Source organism: Phallusia mammillata, unplaced genomic scaffold (assembly GCF_965637545.1).
Source record: "Phallusia mammillata unplaced genomic scaffold, kaPhaMamm4.hap1.1 HAP1_SCAFFOLD_77, whole genome shotgun sequence".
Lineage (NCBI taxonomy): Eukaryota > Metazoa > Chordata > Ascidiacea > Phlebobranchia > Ascidiidae > Phallusia > Phallusia mammillata.
In genome coordinates, this window is record NW_027648840.1 from 20,971 (window position 1) to 39,701 (window position 18,731).

Sequence of the window (18,731 nt, forward strand, 5' to 3'; positions counted from 1 at the left end):
CTTTTTAGTTTAAAGTTCCACTGGGTTTTAGTATGGTTGCCTTACCTATCAGTGCAAGAATCTTTTAAGCATTAAATTTAAACTGATATAATTTATGAAATAAGCTATTGCTGCCAGGCATAATGTATGACCAAGTATTGCTCATCCAGCAGTTTTATTGTAAACAATCGACATTTCGACGTCCTGATATAATTTAGTCCATTTTTTTTCCGTTTTCTACGTAATAAACAGTGTTATACAAAAACTTAAAATCCAATTGTGAAACTTCTATACTTTTCCTTTCTACAAGAAAACACTGACCCAAAACAACGTCTTGCCATAAACAGCTTTTATTTTCCGATTATAGTTTACAGTTTGTAGCAGTGCAGCATCAGCACACAATATCTGCCACATGACAAGTATATGTTGATAAACATTTCTAAGGATCGAAGTCTACAACTGCAAGGTTATCAAGGAAATCGAAGACTCCGTTAGTGTTGGCGTCACCAAACATTGAACCGAGGAAGTACTTGCATCCGGAAGTGACGCCTGTTCCGCATGCAATTTCACTGAGATCTGGATTCAAAAAAGGATTTTGTTGTATTTTGTTGTAGTATGGTCGGTTTAGTTCTTGCAGTGAAACAAGAAAGTTAAAAAAACTCTACACTAGTTACACACAATCATGAAACTGCTTCAAAACCGACTAGGTTGCGAAATCGTCAATGTGAAAACAAACGCTAGGATTCAAAATCGCAGCAGCCACCCTCGGGCATGTAGCCTATTGCTGATTGAAAGCAACATTAGCAACTTTTCACCGGGAATTTAAGAATTAAAGTTTTGCTATGGTACTAAGTGATCTAGACTATTGAAACAGTTTAGCTATTTTAAAATAATGTCTAAAAACGGGTTTCGTCCCTAAACAACCTTATATATACTGCAGGCGTTTTTGAAACTGAAATTTTATCGCGGACCGGCCTTCAAAAAACTACAAATATTTAGCAATGAAAACGCCTAAATTGGTTTATCATCCCCAGGATACATGGGCAAATTGTTTTAAAGCATTTAATATATAAAAGTATACGGCCCGGTAACGAAGGCCGCGGCCCGGCGCTTGCCGATCACTGGTTTAAAACAATGCGAAAATTAAAACCTAATTTTGCGACCGGCTGATTTGGTTTATTGCCTGCAATGGGCCTGGCGTACTATGATTTATATGTGAGTGTACCGTGAATGACGAATCGTGAGTTTGTTCATCCACAATTAACAGACAAAACAACAAAAGACTTACATTCCGAGTTTGCCTGATAATCGGTGTCATTGCTTGGTAAAGCTGATACGGTTAAGATCCTAAAGTCGGGATTGCTTGTTCGAAAATTTTCTGTCAAAAGTTTCCCAATATCTGCATAAAAACTTCATTAAGTTTCATGCATGGACATTTAAGCACTACGTTAATTATGGAACTAAAAACAGCACAACAATGCAAATGGTACAAGCGCCAAATAAGTTCCAGAGCCTGACTATCAGTATACAAAAGGGGAAAATATATTAAATTATTTGCAAAGAATCATTATTAGTTGGTTAAATAGAAACAAATTTTTTTTCTGTTTCAAAGAAGTGCCAATTAACCGAATCCTAATTATAATTTATTTATTACTGCTACACCGAGAAATGTTACTAGTTGGCAGTTTGGATTGCATAATTGTACCACGCATAATGCTTGTAAACTTGGACTATATTGCTTAAAGCTACTCATGGATCACGATTCCTATAATAGCCAATAAATAATAGATCAAAATTCGTCTATGCTGAAATTTAAGGCAATTTGAAGTGATGTACTGACACAATATCTCCAAAAATACCAATCTTACTCAAATTTAAAGCATTGGTTTAAAGGTCTTATATTTACAATCAGGACACAATATTCTTACACAACGCGACGTTATCTGATCCCACGATATTCTCGCTGAAGATAATAGTGTAATTTGCATCGGCCTCCGCACCCACAGAGTATTGGTGATCAATTGCACACGCGAAGAGAAGCGAAAGGGACCAGGAATTACATGCATATTCCATCATGTGTAACTAAAAAGATTGATCAGATGTGCTTTTTGTAAAGCACAATAATTTTGGAGTGAATTTTCTTACATTAGTTATTGTGCATCTTTTACCGGAGCAAAGTGACATGTATTGCACAAACAATGTCTTTTAGTTTCATTTATTCAACAAAGAATATCAAGACTATGTGCTTGTTTGGTTACTTTGGTTATACTATGTACAAATACAGCCATGTTGCTTTAAATATAACACTACTGATTCCTACCGATGTATTATAGTCAGTTTCATTGAAAGTCATCACAACATCTAAAAAACCGTTGCATTCTGTACAAGGTCCCGAATGCTGATGGATTGCAAACAAACTGTTGCTGTTTTTCGAAAGCCAATCACCGAGTCTGTAAATCACAGAGTTGAATATTTATTAACTAAGTTATAAGAAATGAAACTATTTTGTTCATGAAAAACATGCCTCTAATTTTTTCCAGATAAATCCAACCGATTTTACCCATATCCTGTGTACCTTGATGCATGAAAATAAAAAAAACTGGATTTTGTCTGTATTTTTTACAAAGCCACACTCTCACAAACATGGCATACAATTAAACTATTTAACAATAAAAAAAAGCTAGACCAGCGTTCCGTAACCGGGGCGCAATAGCTCTCAGGGGTGCCACAAACCTTTCCCTGCAATAGTGACACACACAAGTATACAGACACGTGAAAAAGCAGAAACTTTCGCACCTCTATGTAGTGAAACTGACTAACTGAACATTCCATGGTGTTAAGTGAGGCATTGTCCTTTGTGTCCCAACCGTATTGTTATTTGTAATGCACAAAATTTGTCATTATTTATTGGTGAGCAGGGAGGCACAGCTTTGGGGGTTAAAGGCCACAAACTATTAAAGGTTGAAGCAAACAACATTAATATTAACAATAATATTTGTTCTAAACTTTAAACTGTTTTGTGTGGTTAGTTTGGTTCAATTTATCTTGGTAGAGGACAAAAGTTAAACAAAGCAAAACATGAGTTTATCTTACGCTATGAATCTGTCTATTTCATCCAAGTAAATGGGGAAGTTTGTACGGGTGAGCACACCACCAGCAGTCTGCATATGCGGGGCGAGTGAGCTTAAACTTAGTTCTTTTTCAACACATTGGTCCAGTTCCTTATTGCCATCGAAAATCGCGAGTAACTTGGCTACAGAAAACAACAAAAATATATGTCAAAGATAAGCACTCGTATTCAGTGTATAGCAATGTTTTGTATCGAAAAACTTTAAAAAATACCCATGCTACTGGAGCACTGGCATTCGAACCTATTTACAGATAAACAAAAATTGTAAAAGATAATATACTTGTAATTAAGTTTATTACCGTTTTTCCATTTTTTTTTTATTTTTGCAAATTTCGTATAGGACTGTGTTCCCGTTAAACATTGCAAGAAATTTTCCTATAAAATCAAACAAAACAAAAAAACAAAACAGAATCAGTCTCCCAGGTAAAATGTCGGTTATCATTTTGCTCTTGGAGAAAAAAAGGTGAAACATACTTTGGTAAGGGCAATGTAATGTAACATTAACATGACAATGACGTGCTAAGATTACCAAACACGAACAGAGAGTAGTCGTATAGTGAGGGTTAACTTCGTTTTTCGAAACAGACAAACTGCGTATCGTTCGTATGTGGAGCATTTAGTCTAACTCTAAAGCATGCAGGGTGCACAACCTGCATCTATGTAGCTAAACACTGCTGATGGCACAAACGAACTCACAATAAAAAATCGTACATTGATATAGCTTTGTTCTTATTTGTCGTTTTAACCTGACGTAATGGTTGTTTGTGTGCTTGTAGGTGCATGATGTTCAAAAATTTAGGCTGAGTGTAGGCAAGTTTTTAATTTAGGCTCATTGGAAAAACATTAGCAGCCTGATGTTTCTGTTATGCTGCCTCGCATAAAAACTATTGGCGATCCTTAACATAGCTCACTATAAAAATAATACGAAGAACTAGCAACGTGTACAGACCTAATTCTGCCCAAGCTATTTTCGACTGTAAACAACCGATTACTTACGAGATATACATGAGACTTCTGTTACAGTGGAGTACATCCATTGTCCGTTGCCAATACACTCGTTGGTGTCATCGGTTCCTGATTTTATGTATCCTAAATTGCAAAAGTACTGGATCGTCGTTCCAACAGGATTGGACGTGTTGGAAGTGATAAAGTCTCCTCCTGTCAGCAGCGGTGTAGTCGGACAAGCTGTTGTTGGATAAATGTAAAACGTTACTACTGGTCGCAATACACACCAGCAAGGAAATCGCTCATCTAAAATCACCAAACTTTTTTATTGACAATTTGGGATACGATTTGCAATGAAACGGGATATGCGTTGAACCTGAAATCAGTTGGAAATGTTGCAGCATCAGTTTTCTCAGATTAACGCAGCAATAACAACTTAATACAGTAAAAACATTTTTTGCACAAGGATATGCCTCTTAAGTTACTACTGTTATGTACAATCCTTTACTAATAGAACTTGTTAAGTATAAAGCATACGTGAAACTTCATCAACACATGTGGGAAGGTTTTCTGCCGTTATGCTCCAATTTCCGCTTGATTCACATATGGACATGGATTCTCCTACTATATTTCCGATAATGCAACGGTATTCAATCTGTGTGCCTTCAGTGGTTGCCTCAGGATGAGCCACAAGTACTAAATCTCCATTTGTAGGAGGTGAACCGCAGTCTGCCAACAATATTGCCATTGTTAAAATATGGAATAGTTGTTTGTAGTTGAAAAACTAAAATGTGAATCACGTAGTTACTTGACTGTTTACTTTTTATACCACATAGCAAGGATACAAAAAATTTCATACGGCGAAACAACGCAGATAATTGAGGAAGCTTTGATTTCTTTTCGACAATTGGGAAAATACTATGAGGCCAGGTGTTCCCGTTTGGTACATATTAATAGTCTACCGAAGTTATGTAACAAAAAAACAGTGTTATTTGTGTGTTTGCAAACATCATGCTAGCATGATAGCTACCGGGTCGCTACAAAAAACATTTTGAGAAAAGCATCAAACAAACAGATTTATTTACTTGTTTACTGTGGTCACGGACGTTAAACTTACCTGCAGTACAGGTTGGGAATTCCACTCCAGCCCAAGATCCATTTTCGAGGCATGATAGCGAGGTTGCACCTTGAAGAGTTGCTAAGCCGCTACACGCGAATTCTACAGGCTGACCAAAGTAAAGTGGCTCGTTATGAGTAACTTCAAGTAGCTCATCGAAAGCTGGGAAGGGGTCACACTCTGCAAAGCAAGATTTGTGTGGAGTCAATACTAGGGGTGTTCAAAGAAGAATATCGAATGCTTTGACGGATTTGAACCCACTTTTACCGTTTATATCGGGTATTTGGAACCGATTTGAATGTGTGGCTTTATCGTTTGCAAAAATATAAACACACATTTATACGTCCACGCCCGGTCAAAAACGGGTATGCGGGTTGAACTGGAAGCATAATTAGCGATTAGCACGTTACGCTTGTTTGTTATGCATTAGTGATTACGCTGATGCAATTCTGTATGCAACTTCTCGTCAGAATTTTATTGTTTTCCGACTTTGACAACAAAAAACAGTCAACGGTTATGGCTTTAGACAGCATTAAGAAGCATGGCATTGTCTGTTAATATCGGAAAAACAGTGAGCAAATGTCAAAAATATATGCAGTTTGGGTCTTCTTAGACCCAGATACACATAATAATATAATGAGTAAAGCTGTGGAAAGTTCAACTTTTGTGCTGCAGAAGCACAGGTAGTTTAATAGGTATTTGAAAACTAACCACTCTATGTCCCACTTTGTTTGGGTGTCTGTTTTTGCAGTTGTTTCAAGTTAACAAACATTATGTGTTTGTGCACTAGGGAGTCTAAGTCAGTCCTCTACCATCAAACCAAATTACCTCACCAGACTGACAAAATAGTTACTCCTGTAGAAGGCAACAACCGCCACTAATTAAAATTGTTATGAGTTAATTTTTTCCAGTTGTGATAATTTATCTGTGTCTTTGTACAATTTGGGGCATTTCGTTTTACTGCAGTTGAGAAAGTTTTTCCCAGTGGTTTTTTCTTTGTTTTGGTTGTTTCTTTTTTCATATTAAATTAAAAATGTGTTTTATAATGTAATAAACTGATTTGCATTCATCAATGATTGAACAGCCAAAATGACATACGAATTGGATTTGATATTCTAGATTCGAAACAATTATTCTAGAATAGGCTACCCAAATATTCGATTTTGCGCATCCCAAGTCAATACTATATATCCAACTAGTCGTTTGGGCTAGAAAGTTTAGGGCGTACAATACCATTGTTTGTTGACTTCAAACCAACTAAAAAACTACATCATATAAACAGTGTTAATCTGAATAACCAATGTAGTTTAATTACACACGACGCAAGCCTGAAAAAAACATAACCGTACGTAAGCGTATGAGACCGATTATTATCGGACACACGTATGTAAATGTAACAAAAGCAACTGCCGCATCGCACCGTTATACCGTTGTCATGCACGGTTCCACTTGGCGTATTTACACCGTTGGGGTCCGTTGGTAGATTAGCACAATTTAATCTCACACAAAAATACCGCTTTAAAAGTGAAGTGCAAGTGTTTTAGCGCAATATTTGTTAACACGAAAGTTGTAAAAACAAAAAATGTTAATCACTTATAAAGGCATCGTCAGTTCTCGTCAGTTTAAATTTACAAACAAAGAAGGACAATTAGAACTAGTGCAAAAGCCAAAAGAAAAGTAGATAAAGAAGTTGGAAAAGTAGATAATTGCACTAGACTTATATCAGGTATAACCATTTTGATCTGCTTAGCGCATTTGCTAAAAAAAACTTTATATCTGCTTATCGCAAGAAAACCCATATAGATCTGCTTACGCATTTGCTAACCCAAATTCTACGCTAGGCACAAAGTATGCGAATCATGACATAATAAATGCTTTTTTTGTCACTTGACATTACAAACGAAACCGGAATTTGAATAATTTTAAACAGCCTTGTTTGAATCAAACAATCTTTTAGCTCTCTTCATGCAAAAATAAACTAACAAGATTTGGGGAAGGAAAAGGAGCATTAGTGGTTTAACCCCTTTTGTAGATATTTTACAGGATTAAAATAAACCTGGTTGTGAACATATCGGTCCTTCCGCCTCCAGCCAAACATCATCACCCAAACACAGATTGTCGCTGTAACCGATAAGATTTCCATTTTCGCAAGTGTAGTTGACTTGTTGTCCTTGTACGTATGGACCAGAGGGATCTACGCTCACACCATCGCCGGCCGGGGGTGTAGTGCAATCTATTACACACAAAAAAACTTTATTCTTCTTTGTTTCGGCAAAACACTCTTGTGGTGTGTTCTTTTAATGTTTTTGTTGTGTGTTTACAGCTTTAAAATCACCAATTGATTTCTCTTTACTCTTTCTCTTTATAACCTTGGTTGAAAACCCTTCTTGCAATAATGGCAGGTAAAAAAGAAACAAATACTAGGTAAAACAGTCGAAGTGCAAGTAGTTGTGTTTGCAAGGTTGTTGGTTCTAATCCTGTCTTGGTCAAGGTGTTTCCCTAGGCAAGAAACAAAAGCGGCATTGATCTGGCCTAGCTGGACCCTAACTAAATTGAAATCACCACTTTCTAAGTCGAGAAAATCAAAATGAATGATTCAACAGCTTTGCAATGTCGGACTTACATCTATCGATTAGGACTCTATGTTTTAAGTGCAGTTAATTATTGTGGCTTGTAAATTAGGGCGAGTAAACAGGCGGCTAAAAACAGATTTCACATCTCAAACTAAAGACAAGACTTACTAGTGCACTTGTTGCATGATTTACGACAATACTCCAAATTGTCAGCCTCGTAGTCTGGGTGGTCGCAGTAGTTGAAATTCACATTAACCGAGCAATCTTGTTGGTCTGCACAATCTGCAAATTGCAACGTTTATTAATCTGCAATTTTTTGTATTGTTTTTTATATATTTTTTTGTACTGACTGTTGCTGCCATTTTTACTACATAGGTAATGGTTGCTTTTCAAGCAGTTATATTTACACAGTCAGCTAATTTTCATTCAAGGCGCTTTAATTAGGGTGCAGTGAAATGCAAAGAAACATATTTGTTGTTAAGAACGGAGGGGTAAGTAGGTTCCGAATTTTTTAAGTCGGGTTTATTTAGGGTTCTTCAGTTTAATTAAAACTAGGTTGATTTAAGCATAAATTCACCCTTGACCAAATGTTTGTTAATAAATTTCGCATTCCGGTCTAATTTGGGCATTTATCATAACATTTTGGTTTCGGAGTTTGCTCATCAAAACGCAATGTTTTTCTAACTGCAGTAATGAACTGCGTTTAAGCATTTGAAATACAAACCCTGGTAACAAACTGGAGCAGGATACAACCATGTCCCATCCAAACACGTGTTAGTGTCGAAACGTTTCAGCAAACGTCGATCGTTGCATGCATAGGTGACGCTGCTGCCTGTGGCGTAATCTCGGTTTTCTGGGTTAATACCTTCGCTTGTAATCATCGGAGGGGGACCGCATGCATCAGCTTTGTAATACGCGTAAATGTTAAATAAATGTTACACAAGTCCGAAATAAAAACAGGTAAATTGTGTTGTGCAACCGAATGGTCCAACACACTGGTTCTCAAACTTTTTGGTAAACTTCCTCCCTTAAAAGTTCAAAAACAGTATCATTCCTTCCTAATATACTTCATGGTAGATGCTAAAGCATACATTGATAATTGAAAATTGGGTCTTTTATCAAATTCACGGGTGATATTCCATAAACGAAAGTGTCTATTTATAAATCAAGTGTAAAATTATGAAAAGTAAATTCTTCCCTTCAAGATTCAAAAAATCCTCTCTTTGGGAAACAGTGGTCTAACACAGGGGTCAGTAACCTTTTATGCACTGCGGACCGTTTTTGAAACTAAAACTTTATCGCGCACCGGTCTTCAAAAAACTACAAATATTTAGCAAAAAAAAGCGCTTAAGATAGTTATCATCCCCGGGATACATGGGCAAAATGTTTTATAGCATTTAATCTTAAAAATTATTCAGCTTGGTAACAACCGGTGGTTGCCGACCACTGATCTAACACCCACAAAAAAACACTGAAGCCTTAATCCTATGAAATCATTTACTCTTTTAATTTAAAAGTACATATTGACATCAAAAACTTAGATTAAAAGATTTTTGTTTAACTTCCCTGGAGTCTTGAAAAAAAAACAGTTCAAACTTACACGCGTCGCATGTTGGGAGAACAGCCAAGCTCCAGTGGGTTCCGTTACAAGTGCTTTTGTTTTCACCAACTTCCACAGCAAGAGGGTCGACGCACGAATACGTAATCGTGTCGCCGCCTTTGTAAGGCCCACTGGGGGAAATTGAAAGTTCGGCATTGGTTGGGGGTACGGGACATTCTAATGACAAAAATAGAATTAAACCGTTTAGGCCTAACAAAACAAAAGCAAAAAATGACAACCCAAGTGTGGAAAAGCCTGTCGAAACTAAATACAATTCATTTGTGTGATGTGAGATTAGTTTTGTAAGGAATAAATAAACTTTTAGTTTCAGGATTGTTTCGCAAAGGCATATTCAGTTTCTTTCACAGAGTTAGCTAGGACCGCGAGAGATCGCTGAAAGAGTTAAAAACAGAGGGTGATAAGTTGGTTCTTTAAACTATTAGCTGGTACGCGCACGTTAGCGCCACGTAGCGGACGTCTATTAATTCCTCTTGAAAAAAAAACTCTTAAAGTGGAAATTGCTCCCGCGGCTGGCTCAAAGGTGGGCGCATTCACAAACATGCTTACAAAAAAAGTATTAGCTGTAAGTCGCGTATGCACAGGCTGTTTACACTCGGATGTACCTGGCTCGCAAGTGGGTGCTGTGCTCTCACTCCAGCTTCCATCTTCCAAGCAGGTGTTACTTCCAGGGCCTACCAGGACATAGTTATCACTGCAGCTATAGGTTACAATGGTTCCAGCAGCATGTGATGTTCCTGCTGGAGTGTTACCTCCGTTTGACGGGATCTGTGGTAAACCAGGACAGGGGTTGTCTGAAAAATATCGTGATGATAAATTTCCTTGATACACAAATTCAACACTTCAAGTTTATTTCTCTTTAATTTTCCTGAACTGATGGTGTTAAAATTTTTGGTGGCGGATTAACGTTGTATGGTCATAAACTTTTTCGGGACAGATTGATTACGGGACAGATTCTTATGTATTTATACGTAAACAACTGTAATGAATATATCAAAAACATTAAAACTTTTGTGGTTATCTAATGGTGGGATCTCTGGGTGCAAACCAGTTAATCTACCCCTGCAAAAATATTTGTTAAACTTAAAAATATTTGTTAAACTAAAAACTTAAAAGCAAATACTGTTTAAACATTTTTGTATTACTGACACAAATTGGTAAGGGAAAAACTTACCGTGGAGTTTGCCAGTATAAAACTTCTCAGAAAAGCATTAGAGACATTTTATTGTAAATATGTTGTCGTTAAATTAGTGAGTAAGGTTATAAAACTGATTTTATGTTTTCATTTCTCTAAGAATAAATTCACACTTACCGTTACATTCTGATGGGTTGCAAGTTTTATAACACAAGGCCTGAAGGTCAGCGCGATTACATTGTCCGGTTGAAAGGTAAGCATCACAGACATTTTGTGGCAACTCGTCGACGCAGTCTGGAGAACAGTGAACTCAGTGAAACTACAACTTTTAGTTGATTTTTTCCTACTTGAACCAAAAACATTAAAAGGATGACAAAACGTAACTGCCGAGTCGTGCTAACATCGCACATTTATCACCCTACTGGTTATGCCAGTTAAACCGGATTTGAAAGTCAGTTTAGGCTTTTCGTATCGGGTTCGGGATTAAGTTTTAAGTAAATGGGCTTAATTCAAACCTAACTTTATACTCATACTCTTGTATTGGAAATTTGCTAGGTCTCAAAATCTTCGAAATCAGGCATGATTCGGGCGTGTATTCAGATACGTGTCTTTTATGTACTTACCTTGGCACAAGACCGAGCCGAATGCGACTGCCAAGACAAGAAGAAAAATCTTCATCATAAATGTTGTTGAAAGAAGTTTTGATTTCTAATGCGAATGCAAAGAACACAGCGAAAACAATACCTAGAGTCTTTAGTATAAACAATCCGCTAAAAACTAACAGCATATACAAGTCAGTATTTACATCTTTTTATAGCACAAAGATGTCTGGATGAAACACCTTAGCAATTTATGACGATACATTCTATTCACACCACACAACCGAATGAACCAAAAAACCTTGATACTGATACTCACTCCAAGTTATGGCGAAATGTGATTGGTCGAAATCCTCCTCATTGCGGATGTTTTCGCAAATGCGACAATGGCGTTGGCGCATTGCTTCCGCATGTTTACCAACCACCTTTGCTTAACAATGAGGTCTGTATGTGTAGTTAGTAGGTTGTGCCAAGCATTGTAAGTTATACGCTCTTATGTTTCTAATATAAATCCTGACGTTCAGCCATGCTTTTGGAAGTGAATGTTTGTCAATGCTTTCCCTCGTTGGAAAAGTTTGAGATCTTAAATTTAAATCCCACATGGGGAGCTTGGTGTTCTTCTGCCGAGTATAGTGGGACTGTAAACACATTAAAAGCGTTTCTGTTGGCTGAGCACTTTCAATTCAATTGGGATCTCTTTCGAAAAACTACAAGGTGAAGGTACCCAAGCAATTGTACCAAAAATGTCTTTAAAACACAGTATTTCGGCCCTTATTGACACTACAAGGGCGATTCAGAAGCAGTTTGGCCTAAAACGCAACGCTTGGATATGGAATACGAATTAGTGTTGGAATATGGTGACGCAATGACCTTTTAAAAAGGCGCCATTATGTTGTACTGGTCAACATTTATTATGTTTTTGGCATCCAAACAGCACATTAGCACATACTGTGTTTACCACCTGCGATAGCTTTTGTGCAGAGATTCTGCATTCGAACTGGAGGCTGCAAAACTGTTTGCTACGTCCCGTACGCTGATTGGTTGAAATCCTCCGCATTACGCCGAGCGAGCAACCCGTCTCGGTACGAGCGATGACAAAGAGTTTCCGCTGATTTCCAGGTAGCGCTTCCACGTTGTGTTAAACCCTATTATGTGGTGTGTGAGATGTTTTCCTCAGGAGCTCCGAGCATTTCCGTTCGCTCGCAACTGCTCTTTGCGCCTGATACAGATATCGGAAATAACATCTCACATATTGTCCTAGTATAGATTTTGCAATTATCATCTAATGTGTTGCCCTGATACCGACGTTGTTATGTATTAGATGGTGTAGATACAAGGCATTCCTTCTTCATCTATAAATTGTGTCTTGTGCATTTAGGTCCACAAATGTTTCACTTTTGGGCAGATATTTCTGGTTTGTAAGTTGTGCTGTTCAAACTGCTTCACGTTTATTTCCATTTACCAAATGAAACTCAAGGTTTGTAACGACTTAATGCTTTTCCGTTATTCGTGGTAAACACTTTTCATTGTCAACCATTAGCCTTCGGGCTCAAAACACTACACCAAACTTTACAGCTAATACTTTGTCCGTTTTATGTAATTTAGTGTGACACGAATAATCCTTCACAACAGCTGATAGCGTGGGCTTCTGATACACCAGCTGCCAATGGTATAAGGCCCTGATATGGTATAATATTAGTCAAAGCAAGAGGTAAATCGAAGAAGTGATGTTAGGTTGGGTTGCAAAGCATTTTGCCTGTTTGCAAGGGCGGTCCTACATGGTCTCTAGGTGGCGCATGCGTTATTGGAGCTTGTTCTGCTGTGATTCACGTGGAGATTTCTGATTGGCTGAATTTCTCCGCATTGCGGGATGAGCACAGAAATGCTACGTTGGTCAAAACATCATTTCTGGTCCTGGCGTTTAAACTGTTGTGCTAATATCTCCTTTTAAACTAACTTACAAAAGATCTTGGATGTTGCAAAGAGTGATTTAAGAGTCAATATTTGCATTGATATAGTATTCTAAGCTTTGTTTATGTTAATAAATGCCTTGCAATTGATTAAATGTAGCTTGTGGAGTTTTGTTTTTATTGCCACTTGAATTTATTTAGTGATGATTATGTTTCGTGCAGCAGAGAAAATGTTCCAAAGTGTGCATATTAATCAGGCACTGCGACTAAAAAAATAGATCCTTTAACTACAATAAAAGTTCTACGTTGGGTTTGTTGTGGCTGTGATTTCATTTTTTTTTCGATTTGTTTCTTTAAAATACTTTGCTGCAAGTTCTGTATTTTGAACCAACAAAATAAAATCGGTCTTTTTATGAATGTACTAATGTATACCGATATCTACATCGACAAATATTTGGCTTACGTGTGACGGTCTAATTGCTGACAATTCAATACTTCCTCAGCTGAGAAAAAGCCGAGAATCAGTTACATTAATGCACAGAACAAGCCAATGGTTTTTAAGTCCATGCACCTTTACATATGCGATTTCGCCAGAAATATATTTTTGCAGAAAAAGTGGTTTTATATTTTAAAATTATTCAAAAATCTGAGAACCGCGTGTTTTTTGTTGTTGGAAACTTGTTGAGTTACCAAAGTAGAAAAGTTATACCTTACTTTTACTTACATATGAAAACATTCACATTGTCTCGAAAGTTTTCGTATTCTGGAGTTTACTGCGAAATGCAATATTCGGTGTTTTATAGTTAAACTTAAAAAGCAAGTTAAATCTTTAAACCCACAGTCAAAAGTGGCTATATATGTTATGGTTGAAACAATTAAATTGGATGTGTCAGTTAAAGTACGTAGCCTAATACAAAAATTTCTACGGTTATGTTAGAAGCTAGCCTTGCTGCAATTCGTATCAGTCACACGCTTAAGGGTTTTCGTAAAAATAAATAACAAAGAAAATACCACCGTTTTGTTTGCGGATTGCTTGGTTGTTACCGCATTATTAGGTTCTTCATACACTCCATGTGTGCTTGTCAAGTCTACAAAAATAAAGTATAGTATATCTTTAATCACCTTTATGTGAGACATAACAAGTTTCTCTTATATACGCATTCTATTATTAAAACTAATATAATTTCTTAAAATGCTGGCAGTTAAGGCTGTTGAGTTTAGTGTAAGGGTTTGATTTGCAATAGTCACCAAACTTTTTTCACGGTTAACATTAAAAAATAACATTCGAGGGCCAAACAGCTTACAAACTCCAACGTAAAGCCGTTCCAAAACTTGGGCCCCCGAAAGGCCTTTGCAGGACCAACAAGAATGCAATCTTATTTAGAGTCAGATAGTGTTACTGTCAAACAGTAAATTGTATTTGAAGCTTGAACATAGCATTGATTCTCATTTTAATACAATAAATTCTGCAAATTACATTGTTTGCAAAGTAGATAGATTGCGTACATTGTTTTAGAGGAGCTAACAAAACGACATTAATCCTACTTAATTTAGGCCCAAATCACTTCATGTTCTAATGTGTGAAATGGAAATGAAGAACTTGCAGTACACTATTGTATTTTCACCTGTTCTGTTATTCTTGTATCTTTGAATCAACTTGCAGCAAAGTAGTAACGCAGTAAGAAGTACAATCCACCCTGTAAGCGACACCACTGCTGTCGTAAACTTACTGTTGCTGAATGTCCTATCAGGAATGGCGTTGGAACAGTTTGACGAGGTTTCCATTATTGTACAGTTAACCCATAGTGCAGCCCTAGCCGTAATTTAAATCTCCTAAAAGAAGGTGTCTGTGAACGAATTTCTTAATGCAAAAGAAGCAAATGTTATTACACAATAGAGTCCGTTCAAGCTATTATGTGCAAATGTATCAATTTTTACACCTTAAATCGTTCTACCAATATGTAAATCTTATAAATCTATCATAACAATGTGCTATACCGTCATGTTTATACCAAGTAGTTTTATTTTAATATAGACTCAGTATAAAACAAGACTTCCGGAAGGCCAATGGTTAATGAATACTTTTTTACGACTCTAAACAATCGCCATTATCCTCACCTCAAAAAGTGTCTAATTTGCCTAAATAACGACAACAGCAATAATATTTTAAAGTATGCGAAAAGTGTGTTCACTGCTTAGTCAAGCCTTCTGTACGTTTTGATTTTCAATCGAGTACAGTCCAAGTCTATCGTTTCTAAGATCTTTTCCTTTTTAATTTTTTTCGATTTCTGCTTTTGTCGAATTTCCAAATCTCCATTGAGAGCATTCAGAGTTCGTCCGCTATTCGTTGCAATACAATGCGGAAGACGTATTTAAATATTTCTACCTCTCTTTCATTGTGGAAAGGCCTATTCCTTTTTGGCACTCTATATCTAATAATAGATATTCAGGAAATATGGAAAACAGACAAGTTTCTTAATAAGGTTATTGAAGTTGTTTGAAAGTTTTCACAATAACTATTTGTATACACTTCTGGATTTTTTGATGATATATGAATATTGTAAGTTATATGAACCACCTCTAAATAGGTACCATTCTTCATAAATCAGTTTAAATCAAATCTTGTTTTTTCGATATTATCTAAATCGCACAAATAAATGTTCGATTACTGTGAACAGTTTTAAGCCCACACAAACAAAGAAGTTTGGCGGACCTTTGAAGACTTTTGTTAGTAAGAAACAGCTAGCCTATAATACACTGTGGTCCACTTTGAGCAACGTTGGACGTACACGTTGTTCCCAAACACCAGTTTACACGCCTGTTTATTTGCCACATAGACTTTAGTGAGTCTGGACATACACATAAGCACCCTAAGTAGTAAGTACAGTGCCGGCAAAAAAAATCTTTACATTCGGTCGGTAAAAAAAAACTTTACATGTCATTTATGCATAAGTTCTTCGCTTACCGTTTCCGCCAAAAGCATTGTGTTACAAAAACGCTTATAGTTATGTCATAAGCTACTGTCTGGCTACACTTCACAGCGAAGCTATTGCATGAGTGCCTTGTGTTGCTTTACAGCAGGGGTGTCCAACCTTTTTGACCAAAGGGCCACATGCGGTTTACGAATGATTGCGCGGGCCGGTTGAGTGTTACTGCCAATTTGGAGTCTCTGTCTTATAATTTCTTATTAAAATCCTCACACCGAAATTCTAATCTTAGAAATGTGTATTATTCTCGTTACAGTTAAGAACAATAAACACACCAAGATACAGTTGAGTCAACAAAGTTTTTCCCACACGTCGACATTTCAATGTGCAAGTTTGGCACTGTTTTTCTCTAACAAGTTTGGCAATATTCGGTGAGATGGACGATGGAGAAATGCAGAGCGATTTTTCTACATGGCTGTCAGAAATTACTGATCTTACAGGGGATTTGAAGTCACATGTCAACCTTTCTTGGAAAGTTCTGTTGGCGTTACTTGCTTTTTATTTCCTGTTTGGCATAATCTATATCACTGCAGAGTGCGGAAGATGTTTTTCTGCTAAATGCGTTTTGCGCGAGTCTCTGATACCATACGGATGTATTTCAATGAACCAAGAAACATTAGGCTACTGACTGACTCTTCAAGCACGAGTCAGATTGTGACGTAACAATGTAGAATTTGTGATGCGTAACAATGCGCATTGTGACGCAACAAAAGTAGCTTGAACAGTTGTGTATTACTACTCTATTAACAAAGAAATAAGGCAAACAACAATTAAAATGTCAATTTTTCGGAATGAAAGTTTGCCATAAATTACGTAGGCGATTAAGATGTCATTTCAAAAAATACTACGCGGGCCACTCAGAACCTTCCTTCGGGCCACGGGATGGACGCCCCTGCTTTACAGCTTCGTGAATATTAAGGTCGGTGAAGTTACACAACGTTTTTTTTCCCTAAAGTTTCGAGGTAAAGTTTTTGAGGGATCGAGGCAAAAGTTTATTCAAGCACTAAACTGTGTCTATGCAAATGGTAGAAAAATCTTGTGCCTTGACTTTGTTAGAGAATGGAGATTCTATGATTGCTGTAGCCAAAGATATTGTGGGTCTCAAGAAACGCAATTTATCAATTAAAAGGTCAGCGGCGTAATTGCCACATGGGATGGTTCCGAAGAAGAAGTCAGGTTCTGGCGAACCTAGGAAGACTTCGCCAAGTACGGATAACACTGGCCGACATGATTTTTATTTTCTGGCGGAAATGGGGACTTCTAAGATAATTTGCTTACGCTGATTACGAATATGAAGTCGCTTTTTTTCTATCACGTCAAGATTTTTTATAATTTGTAATTTAAAATTTTGCATTTCACTACTAATAACATCCTGTTCTATGAAGTATTCCTTGCTGTTGGGTCATAGTTATTATTGTCATAGCCATTATACATCATTGTGACATCATAATAATTTTATTGTGCGTAAACCAGGCTACATGCAAGCACAAGTTGGCAAAATACCAGCACATGTACAGTACATTATGTCAGCTTGTGCGTATATATACGGCAGAATATAACACCATTTGTCAAAAATGTTTATTATGCCTATTTTGGTGTGAAATTAGGACCAAGACAAACCATGGGCCCCCACACAAAGTGTGTCGTACTTGTGTGTCATCATTGAGGCAGTGGAGCATTCGAAAACAAAAATCTTTAGCATTTGGTGTGCCAATGGTTTGGAGAGACCCGAATGGACAAGGAAAAGAATGTTACTTTTGCTCATGTGTTGTTTTTGGATTCAATGTCAAAAATAAGCATAAAATTCAATATCCTAAAGCACTTGGATGTCTAATGAGTTTGAAGGTTCATTTTCTACACGCACATTTGGACAATTTTTCTAAACTTGGGTGACATGGGTGAGGAGCATGGTGAACGATTTCACCATGACATCAAAACCATGGAAACGCTGTATCAAGGGCGTAACGATGATGGCGGACTACTGTTGGTGTCTGAAACGCGACTGCGAGAATAGTGAGGTTGCAAGAAAAGCTAGAAGAAGAAGATTCATGCCAAACACCAATAAGAAAGAAAAGTTGTTTGAATCAAAAGCTTATTGACTACATGAACATAATTATGTGCTTTTGGGGTCTAGGGTTTAGGTTTAGAGGGTTAAGGTTTAAACAAACAAAATCTCAAGTCCAATTGAGTAAGTTAAGCGCCTTGTAGACTGTGTTTCGTTTCACATACGGAGCTCTTGACCTCTAATAGGGCACAAGCCCCCTTAATATAACCGTTTTTGAGTAAACTTTTTATTCAATTTTTGCAAAAACGTTTGACGTGATAGAAGAATTCTGACTGCAAATTCGGAATCAGCATAGTCAAACTAGGTAAACTCAATTAAATGTTTTAAAAAAATAAAAAAAAGTTGAAAAATGTCGCCCAGTGTAAGCTTTTGAAGCATGAAGTAACCCCATATCCATCTATAACCTCCATTGAATTGAAAAAAAAACAAGCACCCTGAGCGTCTCCACAACGTTTTAAAAAGGACAATTAGTCATCGACTCCAGAAGGATCTTAACCTACCATGTGGCAAGGCAGCAAAGAACCTCATGCTCACTGCAGCAATCACAGAATCTCTATTCTCTAATAAATTCAAGGCACAAGATTTTTCTTCCATTTGCATCTTCTTTCGACCCATTTTAGTGCTTGAATAAAATTTTGCACGACCTCGAAACTTTTGGAAAATAAAAAATATT

General features: G+C 37.0%; 2 protein-coding genes and 1 long non-coding RNA gene across 3 annotated transcripts; all 3 read right to left on the reverse strand.

Moving 5' to 3' along the window:
* Positions 1 to 313: 313 nt before the first annotated feature.
* Positions 314 to 5,405, reverse strand: LOC145207084 (uncharacterized). The gene is made up of 8 exons (XM_080078576.1): positions 5,172 to 5,405; positions 4,592 to 4,783; positions 4,106 to 4,294; positions 3,073 to 3,232; positions 2,300 to 2,429; positions 1,908 to 2,061; positions 1,268 to 1,378; positions 314 to 555 (listed from the first exon to the last, which is right to left on the reverse strand). The coding sequence occupies exons 2-8, from the start codon at positions 4,665 to 4,667 to the stop codon at positions 419 to 421; spliced, it is 957 nt and encodes a 318-aa protein (XP_079934702.1). The 5' UTR covers positions 4,668 to 4,783; positions 5,172 to 5,405; the 3' UTR covers positions 314 to 418.
* A 2,475-nt stretch (positions 5,406 to 7,880) lies between these two features.
* On the reverse strand, positions 7,881 to 8,665 carry LOC145207086 (uncharacterized). Its single transcript, XR_013853733.1, has 2 exons — positions 8,469 to 8,665; positions 7,881 to 8,026 (listed from the first exon to the last, which is right to left on the reverse strand). It is a non-coding gene; the product is annotated as an uncharacterized LOC145207086 (long non-coding RNA).
* Positions 8,666 to 8,792: 127 nt separating this feature from the next.
* LOC145207087 (uncharacterized) lies at positions 8,793 to 18,673 on the reverse strand. Its single transcript, XM_080078577.1, has 5 exons — positions 18,559 to 18,673; positions 10,675 to 10,791; positions 9,968 to 10,183; positions 9,345 to 9,521; positions 8,793 to 8,824 (listed from the first exon to the last, which is right to left on the reverse strand). The coding sequence occupies exons 1-5, from the start codon at positions 18,671 to 18,673 to the stop codon at positions 8,793 to 8,795; spliced, it is 657 nt and encodes a 218-aa protein (XP_079934703.1).
* Positions 18,674 to 18,731: the final 58 nt, after the last annotated feature.

Excerpts from the sequence above, each read along its gene's own strand:
- LOC145207087 (XM_080078577.1), bottom strand. The coding sequence starts at position 18,673 with ATGGGTCGAAAGAAGATGCAAATGGAAGAAAAATCTTGTGCCTTGAAT. Across the intron at positions 10,792-18,558 it reads CTTTGCTGCCTTGCCACATG|ACTGCGTCGACGAGTTGCCA; the intron begins GTAGGTTAAGAT and ends ACTGTTCTCCAG. Across the intron at positions 9,522-9,967 it reads AGCACCCACTTGCGAGCCAG|AATGTCCCGTACCCCCAACC; the intron begins GTACATCCGAGT and ends TTTTGTCATTAG.
- LOC145207084 (XM_080078576.1), bottom strand. The coding sequence starts at position 4,667 with ATGTCCATATGTGAATCAAGCGGAAATTGGAGCATAACGGCAGAAAAC. Across the intron at positions 4,295-4,591 it reads ATGTGTTGATGAAGTTTCAC|CTTGTCCGACTACACCGCTG; the intron begins GTATGCTTTATA and ends ATCCAACAACAG. Across the intron at positions 556-1,267 it reads TTATCAGGCAAACTCGGAAT|ATCTCAGTGAAATTGCATGC; the intron begins GTAAGTCTTTTG and ends TTTTGAATCCAG.